General features: G+C 56.9%; 1 protein-coding gene across 1 annotated transcript in view; it reads left to right on the top strand.

Annotated features, from left to right (window-relative positions):
• The window catches only part of ALX4 (ALX homeobox 4), a 43,103-nt gene extending 36,384 nt beyond the window's left edge, over positions 1–6,719 (top strand). Inside the window, exon 4 of the mRNA XM_012790407.3 lies at positions 2,106–6,719. Within this exon, the coding sequence (XP_012645861.1) occupies positions 2,106–2,429 (324 nt within the window). The 3' untranslated portion in view covers positions 2,430–6,719. The remainder of the gene's footprint in view (positions 1–2,105) is intronic.
• Positions 6,720–11,540: the final 4,821 nt, after the last annotated feature.

An 11,540-nucleotide genomic window follows, 5' to 3' on the forward strand; every position in this document is an offset into this window, starting at 1 on the left:
TTCTGGGGCCTGGAGGACTCGTGGCCAGGTTGGATTGAGCAGGGCTGCTCAATCCCAGACCCAGGTCCCAGACCCAGGATGCCTTCCCAGCTCCGAGTCTTTCTCACTTCAGGCGAGGCCCGAGCTCTCTGAGCTTCATTTTCACCTGGAAATTGGACATGAGAAAAGTATCTGCCCAAGGCTTTTACAAGGCTGCTGTAAGGTCCAAATCAGATCACGCAAAAGTGCTTGGTGAATTGCACAGTGTAAAAACGTCTGTGCGCCTGCGCTCGGTGCTCCCAGGCTCTGTCCCCACTTCTGCCTTCCCCGAGAGCAGCTTCCTGGACGTCTGGTTCTAGTATCATTAGTGAGGTGCAAAGGGACGGAGGCATAGTGAGCAGTGTCAGGCACCCAGGACGCAGGAAGAGGAGTGTTTCTGGCCGAGTCTGCTGCAGACGCCCTCCGCCTGTCCCGCAGAGGTAGCCGCTCCCTCCCTGCTCATCCTGGGTGGCCTCTGCCTCAGCTCCAACCCTGGCCTCGCCCAATGGCCAGCAGTGACACGGCATTCCCGAGTCTCCTTTCCTCCTCCCTGCTCTGGCACCATGCTGGCAAGCGGTCTCGGGGCTCCCCACCCTGACCAGCGCTGTGCCCGCCCCGCAGGATTCATGGGTGGGGCAGGCCTGGAGGGGACACTGAGGAATGTGGGGGTCTCACGCGTGCCATCTGCATCAGCTCCCGCTGTGTCCTTTCATTCTCTTTATGCCCCTCTCCCTCCCCACACCCAGCCTTCCTCTGTCCCCCAGGATGGAACGCTGGTGGCTCTGCTGCCTGGCTTTGATCTCTGCTGCCAGAGCCACCAGCTGGGGGGAGAAAGCCCACCCAGGGCCCCGCTCACCCTCTCCCCGCAGCACCACCTAGCGCACGCCCAGGCCTCTTCCAAGAGCGGGCGTTGTGATGCCCACCAGCTCCCCATCACCCGACCAGCGGGGAGGAGTGTGGCACGCCAGGCTGCACACAGCCCTTGCTGCCATTAGGAAGCCCGTGGGATCTGGGATCTGGGGCCAAGCCCCCTCTCCACTCTGCTTTTGAACACCTCCCCTGGGCGCACTCCAAACACTCAGGGAGGGCAGGGCGGGCCGGCAGAAGCCTGCTGGGGAATACTGACATTCCCGTGCGCAAAAGCTGAGGGGAGCACGGGTCTCCTCCTCCCAGCTGCTCCCCCACACCCCATAAATGCTTAGGGGGCAGAGGAAGATGGAAGCCCTGAGGTGGAAGCTGGGGAGGGAAAAGAAGTACAGTGGCACAGATGGAGGACGAGACGTCCGAGGACGAGACGTCCAGTGCACCCCTGTGCCTGAGCACCCTCTGCAGCTCGTGGCACATGGGTATCCAGCCCCAGCTCCCACTGTCCACTCCTGCGGCAGCTCCTTCCATCCCAAGTTATTCTGACACCTCAAGAGTTTGGTCTGGAACCTCAGCCACTGACCTTGGCTTCTGGGAGGATTCAGACCTCTGCTTCCTGCCCCCACCCCTCCAGCCCTGCAACCTGGAAGCCCCCTGCCCCCACCCCTCCACCCCTGCAACCTGCAAGCCCCCTGCCCCCACCCCTGCAACCTGCAAGCCCACTGCCCCCACCCCTCCACCCCTGCAACCTGCAAGCCCAGAAGCTGTGTGCCCAACGCCAAAGCTCTCTGAATTGAGGCCAGCTCACCTTGGTCAGGTACCTGCAGACGTGCCAGGCCTGTGGCAGAGTCAGAGGTGAATAAGACACAGTTGCTGTCCACAGATGGAGCGACAGAGCCCACAACTGTGTCTAAAATTAGGAAGCCAGCTGGGCTGAGGGGATGCCGTGCCCCCAGGGGAGCCCTTTCCTGGCCCCTTGATGGAGCCGGAAGTCAGTCCTGACCTCTGAATGTCTATCCGCTGCTCGCCTGGCCCTACGAACAAGGCTCCAAAGCATAAAACCCAGCCCCCCGGGCAGTCTGGACATCCATCACGGTTAGACTCTCAGGAAGGGTTTCATTGTCATCGTGGACTCAGGAGGGGCAGAGGTCATGTGAGGGGCGAGGCCCCTCCCATGCCATCCCTCCACCAGCCTGTGACACCCGTCCCTTCCCTCTCCCCAGATTCAGAACCCGTCCTGGATCGGCAACAATGGGGCTGCCTCGCCAGTGCCCGCCTGCGTGGTCCCCTGTGACCCGGTGCCTGCCTGCATGTCCCCGCACGCCCACCCGCCCGGCTCTGGGGCCAGCACCGACTTCCTGAGCGTCTCTGGGGCCGGCAGTCACGTGGGCCAGACACACATGAGCAGCCTGTTCGGAGCGGCCGGCCTCGGCCCAGGCCTCAACGGCTACGAGCTCAACGGTGAGCCGGACCGCAAGACCTCGAGCATTGCGGCCCTGCGCATGAAGGCCAAGGAGCACAGCGCGGCCATCTCCTGGGCCACATGACAGGGCTCCTCCTGCCCCGTCCCTACCCACCCGGGGCCCTGGCCACGCCCGTGCTCTCCAGGCCCCCAGCCCCCACTCGACTCTCCTCTTAGGAACCTGGCCTGGGCCGGGGGCCTGACCCGCAGCACTTTCAGCCGCCCCAAGTCCGAGGCCCCGTGGACTGCGGGGAGGGAGGGCGGCAGGCCCTGAGGCCATGACCCCTGCTCCTGGCCACAGGCCATGGAAAAAGCCAGGTGGCCAAGCTTTGTGGCTTCGAGTCCATTCTGAGCTGAAGGCCCTTTCTCCCCCCTCACCGCCTGCTCCTCCACCCCGCCTAGTTTGACCTTGAGTCAAAGTTAGAGTCCTGTCTAGACCCCGCCGCACCAACAGTCCAGCCTTGTCCATCCTCCCCCTTCCTGAGGGATCCCTCGTCGCCAGGCTGATGGCTGTGTCTGCAGAACAGCTGCCCTGCAGAGCCCTTCTCCTGCCCTTGCGTCTTCCTCTCCCAGAGAGCACGTGGAATCCGACCTCCTGGGCCAAGCCCTTGCCTTGCCCTCACCCTGAATGGTGGCAGGTCTGACAGCACCTTGCCTGCGGCATCCTGGCTGTCCCCTGTGCTGGACACAGCTGGAGGGAGTGGGCAGAGGAGGAGGCCAGTCCCCAGGGGAGACATGCCAGCCCCTGCACCCCGGAGACCCTGGTTCTGGCTGGACCTGCACGGGAGGGGCCGGATCCAGGGAAGCTGAGAACACAGGTTCCTGGAGGGCCACCATGGTGCTGGAAGAAGAAAAGCTTCTGGGGAAAGGGAGGGCTGCAGGGAGGCGACCACGTGGGGGTGGAGGCTTGGCAGCCCTTCGGCTCTCCTGGCAGCGGGACGGTGGGAGGTCCGGGCAGCTTCATTCTCTATCCAGTCAGTGCTGGAGTCCAGTCAGGGCCCCTCCAGGTGGACCTGGAGATGCCTGTCCCTTCCCATCCCACCCTGGTCACTCATGGGGCTGAAGTGGGAGGACTTACAACTGGGACACATAAGCTCGGGCTTGGGGCTGTGGCGGCAGAGGGCAGGAGCAGCGGGCGGGCTTTGCTAGGAGGCGTGTGGCTGTGCCCGGACTCCAGGTCCTGCCACGGTCTCAGACTGACTGCCTCACCTGCCACCTCCTCCGGCACGGTGATCGCCGCCCAGAGCCGTCCACAGCAGGTGGGGCTCCGCGCTCCTCCAGGCACAGGGACAGCCTGCTCTTCTCCTCTCCGCCTTCCGGCTCTCAGAGAGCCTGCCCCGCCTCACACCTGTCCCCTAGGGCATCGGGACTCCCAGACCCTCTCTCTGGCCTTGGGAAGAGTTCGTGGGGCTGAGCGCCTCTGGGTGGCTTGCTCTGTGGCAGTGGGGTGCCAGGGTGCCCTCGGGAAGGCAGGCGCCCCACCTGTGGGAAGGGGGCTCCCTGCCCGCTAGACCTGACACCTGCAGCCCGGGTTTGGCGCCAGGGCCGGCCTGCACCTCAGCCTGCAGAACACCACGGCCTGTCCTTGAGGCAGGCGGGGCAGACGCAGGAGGCCCCTCTGGCAGGAGCCCCCGGGGAGAAGCACCTGCCTTTCCTACCTGCTACTTCCAAGCCTGTCACTGAGGAGGGCCGGGCCCTCCAGGCTCAGCGGCCTGGACACAAAACGGCCTCTTGGGTTGGGCCGAGGGAACCTTGGCGTTGAGGAGCGAGAGCAGCTGCCCGGGCTGCCCAGGGCTGGGTGGGGAGCGCAGCCTGGCGTCCTCCGCTGCTGGAAGCAGGGCCGGGAAGGATCTGGCTTTGGCCTCCCGTAAAACGTCCAGACCTCTTTGTGAACCGTAGCTCTATGATTGATCTTACAGAGGTGAAAGGGTCTCAGACATTGAATTAAATGTTCTTGAAGCCTTGGCTTTAAGTGTTTCAAATATTTAAGGATCTTGGAGTGACTCTCGGGAAGCTTTTTTCCAGTTCTGAGGCCCACTGAAATAACTCAGGCTCCCCGAAATGTAGCAGAGGAAAGGAAGAACTTAAAGCTGGGAACAGTCCCGTTTCCCTCAGAAATGCGCTCCTGGCTGAGGAAGGTCAGGTCGAACTTTCAGCACGGGTCTCCCCTCCCCCGTGAGAGAATCCAGAATCCGAAGATGTGGGGGAAACCAGGACAGGCCCAGAGAGGAGGGAGGGAGAGAAAGGCCTTTGGGTGGGTTCTTCTGAAGGGGACGCCTGGCCGCCCTTCCTCCATGTGTCTGCATTCTGGCTGGGCTAGACCCAAATCAGGCAAATTTCAACCCAAAAGCTTGAGAAGAGAAAGCCTTGATTAGAAGAAGGCCTGTCCCAACAGCACAGCCAAGAAGTGTCTGTGACTGAGCATGTCAGTGTGGACATCCCTGTCCCTCTCTCCAAAGCTGGCTGCTTACCCCAGGCCTGTCTTCTGGGCCCTATCCCAGCCCTCTAGGGCCACCTAATCACGCTAAGGATCACGGAACCGAGTTGGAAGGGAGCTTAGAAACCCTCTAGCTAGTCCAGCCCCTTCACAACAGAGAAGACCCGGCCCGAGAGGAGAAGTGGCTGCCCTGTCCTTTGCCCTGTGGCAAGGCTGAGAGAGAACATGCTGCCTGGGGTGCGAGGGTCTCGGCCTCGCCTGGCACCGAGGGTGGCCGGTGCTGTGTGGAGCTCCCCTTGCCTCACCTGCATCTACTCAGCAGCTCGGTTCTCTGCAAGAGAACCTTGGGGGCCCTGGTTCCTTCCCAGCTGGGTGGCTGGGCCCGGCCTTCCGCACTGTGGGCTCCTTGGCTGACTAAGCAGGTTTGGGCAGCTCTCCTCGGCCACCTGGTTTCCTCAGGAGCTAGGTCTCAGGAAGGCAGGAGGAGAGGAGAATCCACCTGCTGTGTGGTTCACTGCTAAGTGAACAAGCTAAGAGAGGTGAGGGTCTCCTTTGGCTGTTTGCCTAAGATCTCAACAGAAAGGGCAACTTAAACATGGAGGATGGGCAGCTGGCAGATGAGTGGGTGGCCTCCCAGCATTGACAGCCTCGAGCCCCGGCCGGGAACGGGTCTCGGCGCGCCCGGGCTCAACACTAAGGTGCTGCTACCTCCCTCCAGGTGCCGTCGCTGCTCCCAGGGTGTGGGAGCAGACGGATCTGGGGGGCACACAGAGAGGCTTGTCTCCAGGTCTAAAACGGCACTTGGAGCACACAGGCTTTTACCACTTTCCTTGAATCCTTTTAACTATACTTGATTCTCAGCTCTCACCACTGAGCCTCCAGCTCCGGGAAGCGTGGTGGCCAGGTTAGTTCAGAGACACTGCCAGGGGACCGGGGCTGCCAGAGCGGGGTGGGTCCCCTCAGCGCGTGCTGCTGTGACCACACTGGACCCAGCCCTGTGCTTCCCCCCACCCTGTCATTTCGGCCGGGTAGACGAGAGGCACGTTTCCATGACAACTCCCACATACCCTGCTTACATAGTCCGTCACCCTCTGGGCTGCACGGTGGGGAGACCCTCTTCGAGGACTCGAGAGACACTTGGGGGCTCCTGGTCTGTTTGGTGGCCCTGGTGTCTGGCGCAAAGACAGACAGGCCTCGCTGGGGGAGGATGTTGGCAAACTGGCCCCCAGGATAATGATCTGTGACCATCCCCACAAAAATGAGAAGGCGACAAGGACCCATCACCCGCACTTCACTTCTTTCAGGATGCCGCAGGGAGAAGAGGCGCTTCCGCTGGACAGTAGCCACGGCATTGAACCAACAGGACCTAACCCTGCCCTCTCCTTTCCTCCCCCTTCACTTACATACATAGAGCTAGGCCTTTATACTACTGATTTTGAAGGACAGTTTTCAATGTCTAATACTCTGTTTGGGTGTGCAGTGGTTGAAATAAGAGCTGAGTGCTAGAAGGAACATGGACCTCAACCAATACTTACTGTTCTCATTGTAAGATATTTTAACCCTGTATAAATGCAACTTTTCCTTTAGCTTAATGGCCTGGGGTGGAATATTAAAAATATATATGTTAAAAATACACTAAAAATCCAGAAAAATGTAAAAAAAAAAATGAGGTCAGTTCCATAAAGTTTTACTGCCTATACCACCATGTAACTACATTATAGCAAAATATTAAAAGAAATGTTCTTGCCTTTTAAAGTAAGTTATTGCACTTACATGTTTTTTGGGAGGGGAGGAATGTTGGTGACAAGGAGACTTAGGGGCCCAGGCATGGGGCAGAATGGAGAGCGGAGCCAGCCGGACGCTACCCGGACACCCTTTGCTGGGCACAGCCCGAACTGTCTGTTTGGTTGTTGTTGTTGTTTGCAATAAACTCCTTCTCCTTCCTCCTCTCAACTGGAATCTGTCCGTTTTGTTCCTGACTTGTGACAGATGAAATGTGATCAGAGGGGCCTCTGAAATCTCACGTTAATTGAAGTCGGCAAAAAATACTAACAGTGCCCTTTTGAACTGCTGACACAGTACAGAATGGATTACCGGGGCTAGATTAACAACAGGTGGCCGGCTGATGCTCCTGCACAAAGAGGGGGTGCGTGGCCTTCAAGGGTCTGGGCCATACCCCCGTTTGTCCCAGAGGACCTGCCTGCACAGCAGACAAACTAGCGGGGGTAAGGGGGGTGCCAGGGCCCACTTCTGAGGCAGCAGGAGGGGTCACAGCAGCAGCCTGTGCCTCCCTGCATCTGGGGTGTGCTGGGGACAGGCTGTGCCTTTGCAACCAGGCTGCCAGCCCCTCGATGTCACCGTGCACGCTTCTCTTTCCAGCGTCTGTTCTGAAAGCAGGAGGAGCGCCAGAGCTTGGAGGCCCAGGCTGCTTGGCACCAAGAGCACAGGGCAGGCCTCCAGGACAGGCAGGTCCCAGTCCTGGCTCTGCCACTCGGTGGCTGGGGGAACTTTCCCTGCAGGAGGTATGGCCAGATGATTTTTAAAGCCAAGCTCTAAAGACAAAATATGAAGCAGGAGGGGCCCAGGTTCTGCTGCAGAATAGGTGCTTCCGTGCGTCCCAGTGTGAGGGTGGCCCAGGGAGAGGCAGCTAGCGTCCAAGGGACCCCGTGGGGGGGGGGGGGAGTCGTTTCTGTTGACCAAACCAGCTGACTCTCAGTCCTCACACCAAAAGGATAGAAATAACCCCCGTCCCTGCTTAGCTTACCAACGTGGGGGAAGGATCAAATGGACAAAGTACGTGCACGGGCTCTGCAGGCCAATGTAGCATAGTGACAAAAAGGACAATGATTATTCATTCCTGAGGGAAAGGCCTCTCTCCCTCTGGCTCCCAGCTGCAAGTCTGGTAGGAAACGCCTTTGCTTTCTCCAATTATTTGAACGTTCTTTTTTGGAGCCACATCTCAGATTTGATAGCTGGGAGGGCGGGGGAGGAAGGTCACATTCAGCATAGACCCAGCTGGGTTTTAGGTTGGCTTGGGTGGGGGGACTTGTCTTTTAAAAACAGCACTTGTCATCTATTAGGGCTCAGGATCATGGTAGCACTTGGCCTCTCCACACCAGATCACTGCGGAGTCACAGGGCAGGAGAGAAGCAGAGAGAGGGAAAGCAAAGTGCAAACCACACGGGATGCCATCCGTCCCTCGTGCCCCGACTTTTTCCTGTGGGAGCTGGGAACACCCGAATCCCCGAGTGCAGGTGAGTGCCCTGGTAAAGGGGAAGACTGGCCCGACGGGGCGTGCCACTGGTGACTCAGGTGGCCCATCCCTGGGGCCCGTGCTTCTGAGCAGTCTCTGGGGAGGAGAAGGCCAGCAGGGCCTCCTCCGACTGGTGCCCATGCCTCCCCCGTGCACTGTCGGGTTGCCCGGAACAGCTCATTGTCCCCAAAGCCATGTGGGACTTTCCACTTGTCCCCACTTGTCCCCATCACTGGACTTACTGTCTCTTCTGCTGAAAGAGCCTGTATCTCCTCCCCAGCTCCTCTCCACCAGGCGGGCTCCTCGTCATTCTGTAAGGCTTCCTCCGGACGGTAACAGCCTCTGTGAAGCTTTCTTAACCCCATGCTCCCACCCCAACCTCCACCCCAGTAACCCGCCGCCCCATGCTTGCACCGAACTGTCCGTACACTGTAACACACACAGCATGGGATACTGCATATGGTGTCTATCTATCTGCCCGACTTCCCCACAAGCCTAAAAAGCTCTAAGAGGAGACTGGCTGCACTGACGTCCAAATGCCTCAGAGAATAAGAACGTCGAGGAATGGACTGAGCGAACGGCAAGGTGGGAATGCTGAGATGTTCTGTTCTGATGCAGGGTGGGAGGAGGAAGGTCAGAGGAGACTCAGGGACTCATTTTAAAGAGAACTGGATGCTGACTCAGGTCACTGGAGATCAGCCTGGAGTGAACTTGGAGCCTCTGCTTGACCAGGGACCCTGCCCACCCTGTTCTTCTAGGGCTCATGTGCATTTGCGACGAGTCATGGCCAAGACAGGAAGGCCGGCCGCTTGACTTAGTGTTGCTTGGGTTGGGCCAGCACAAAGCCAGCTCCCCAGGATGGTGCAAGAGGTCCTGTGTCCAACAGTCCTCATGTTGGAGCTTCTCCACCTTGCCTTGGGCTCAAATCCCGCTTTGTCCCGGTCATCCCTAGCCAATCCTTGTGCCCCTAAACCCTCCACTCAACCCCTGCTTCAGGGGCAGTCTGCAGATGGCTCTTTCTCACCTTGGTGCCAAACCCAGCATAAACTGCTCTCGCCTTCCCCTGATCACTGATCCCATTGTCCCAGGTCTTGGGACAGCAGTCCTCAACTTGACCAGTGGGAGTGCAGTGGTGGTGGCACTTCCCCCTCCACAGCTCCAGATGTGCACACTCAGCAGCTAAGGAACAATAGGCCCTCCACAAATAGCTGGTTCCCCAAAATAGAGCTGACTGCAAACTGTCTCTGTGTTCACAAGTGAGAAGATGCAAGCTAGTGCCAAAAGACAATGGGGTGTGAGAGTTGAAATTTTCCCAGGAATTCTGTGTGATTCCAAACAGATTCTTTTTTTTTTTTTTTTTTTTGAGCTCAACACAGACCAACAGGCTTGAGTAAGGGCAAACTTCCACAAGGAGCTTCAGTTTATAAGCATGTGCACACCATGTGTTAAGGTGCTGCCTTCACTAGTTGGGAGCAAACCCACTGTGATGCCTGCATGAGATCTCCCCGGAGCCTCAGGCAGGACGTAGTTCTTAGATGTGCAGGCGGTTTTCTTGCATTGCCTCTTGGGATTTCTCTTTTGGGTGCATTTCAAGCCCTCTCCACATCCTTCTGTCCTCTACCCACAAAGTATCTCTGTCATTTCCAGGGTCTTTGGGCAGGGAAGGGCTCCTTGTGGCTGTGACAGTAGGGCCAAGCTATCCCATGGGGGGAGAATGAAAATAAACGTGTGTTGGGAGGACGAGGGAAGGGGATAAGAGCGTAAGGAAGGATGAAACACAAAGGCAGACCATACCTCCTCTCCAAGGTAGGTTTGGACAGAAAGCTCTGCCCAGAAAAAAACATGGAAACGCAGTGCCCAGGAATCCATGCGGTGAAGTGAGAGGCAGGAGACCTGAGTTTAAGAACTGACTTTGCAACTTACTAAGTAAGCTCTGTTACTTTAGGCAAGCCACTAAAATGCTTTCATTTTCAATGCTTTCATCTGAAAAATGGGGATAACCAGCTGTTTCCTGATTGTTTCGCAAGGCAGTTGTAAGTCCAAAAGAGTTAAAATATTTGAAAGTAGTGAAGAGAGTTGTACAAAGGAGGAATGGTGCACAGTGGAGGAGTTTGGGAGGGGCCAAAGGGGCTGACTTCCATCCAAGTGGCCAAAGGCAGGAGGGTGCTAAAGGCTGGGGTCCTATGACACAAGCGTGACAGCACACGGTGGAGCACTGGGAACCCCTGGTGTTATATTTATAGGTTGGTGTGGGCTGGGGGGCGGCGAGCAGTGTGTTAGCCTATTCAGGCTGCCATAACAAAATACCACACGCTAAGTGGCTTAAACAGCAGACATGTATTTTCTCACAGTTCTCGAGGCCAGAAGTCCATGGTCAAGACTCTGGCAAACCTAGTTTCTGGCGAGGTCTCTTTCTCTGGCTAGTGGATGACCACTTTCTCTGCGTCCTCACACGTCCCTTCCTTTGTGCATGCACAGAGACAGCTCTGGTGTCTCTTCCTCTTCTTATAAGGACACTGGTCCTACTGAATTAAGAACCAACCCTTGTGACCTCATTTAACTGTATTCCTCTTTATAGGCCCTATCTCCAAACACAGTTCACTGGGGGTTAGGGCTTTCATATGTGAATTTGGGGGGCACAATTCAATCCGCAAGAAGCAGTGTGGCTGGTATGTGTTGTACGGGGGTCAGGGAAGCACAGAAACAGATGGGTGGTGGCTCTTCTCATCCCCATATCCCAAAGGGTCTCCATGGTTCCCAGCAAGTTCCCAAATGGGCCCAGGAATCATGGTGGTTCAGTGCCTTGTCACTTCCTATCAAGGCTTTAGCTAAGTGGTCACATCCCATTCCTAGCCTCTCCCTGCTCCACTCCATCAACAATTGGGATGCCAAGACAGCTCTGATCACATCATTAAGCAGAACATTAACCTAAAAACCCACATGCTGTCTACAGATGACAACTCCAGCTCTTTCATTTAGCCCTAAACTCCTGCCTAGCCTCCTCATTTCTAATTCCTCAACCTGGACTTGGCGCTCCTATAAATTGAGGACATCTGTTATACTTTTCCATCTTCTCATTTCCTTTCACTCCACTCAGGTTAAAATGCCTACCTCAACCTCCCAACACACCCCTGTCCCCCCCAATGCTCGTCTCCACTCACTAACTCTCCATAGCCCATTTCAAATGCCATCTCCTGCACCAAGTCAGAAGCAATCGTACTCTCCTTCCAGGGGAGGGAACGTGTGCAATGCATTCTGTGTCATGCACTGCCTTATACAGCAGAGAGGACCACAAGTGATTAATCTCCTGTAGTAAGTCAATGATAAGCTCCTTGAAGGCAGAAATGGGGTCTCCTTCACCTGTTTATTTTAAGCTTCTGGCATAGCATCTTTCAAAGCATTTAGTAAATGTCAGCTGGATAGCTGGCAAGTCTGCATTCTATACCAAGAACACGACAGAAAACACTAGGTTGAGACAATGAGACTAGAGGCATCCTAGATCCTGA

The sequence above is a fragment of the Microcebus murinus genome, chromosome 4 (genome assembly GCF_040939455.1).
Source record: "Microcebus murinus isolate Inina chromosome 4, M.murinus_Inina_mat1.0, whole genome shotgun sequence".
Lineage (NCBI taxonomy): Eukaryota > Metazoa > Chordata > Mammalia > Primates > Cheirogaleidae > Microcebus > Microcebus murinus.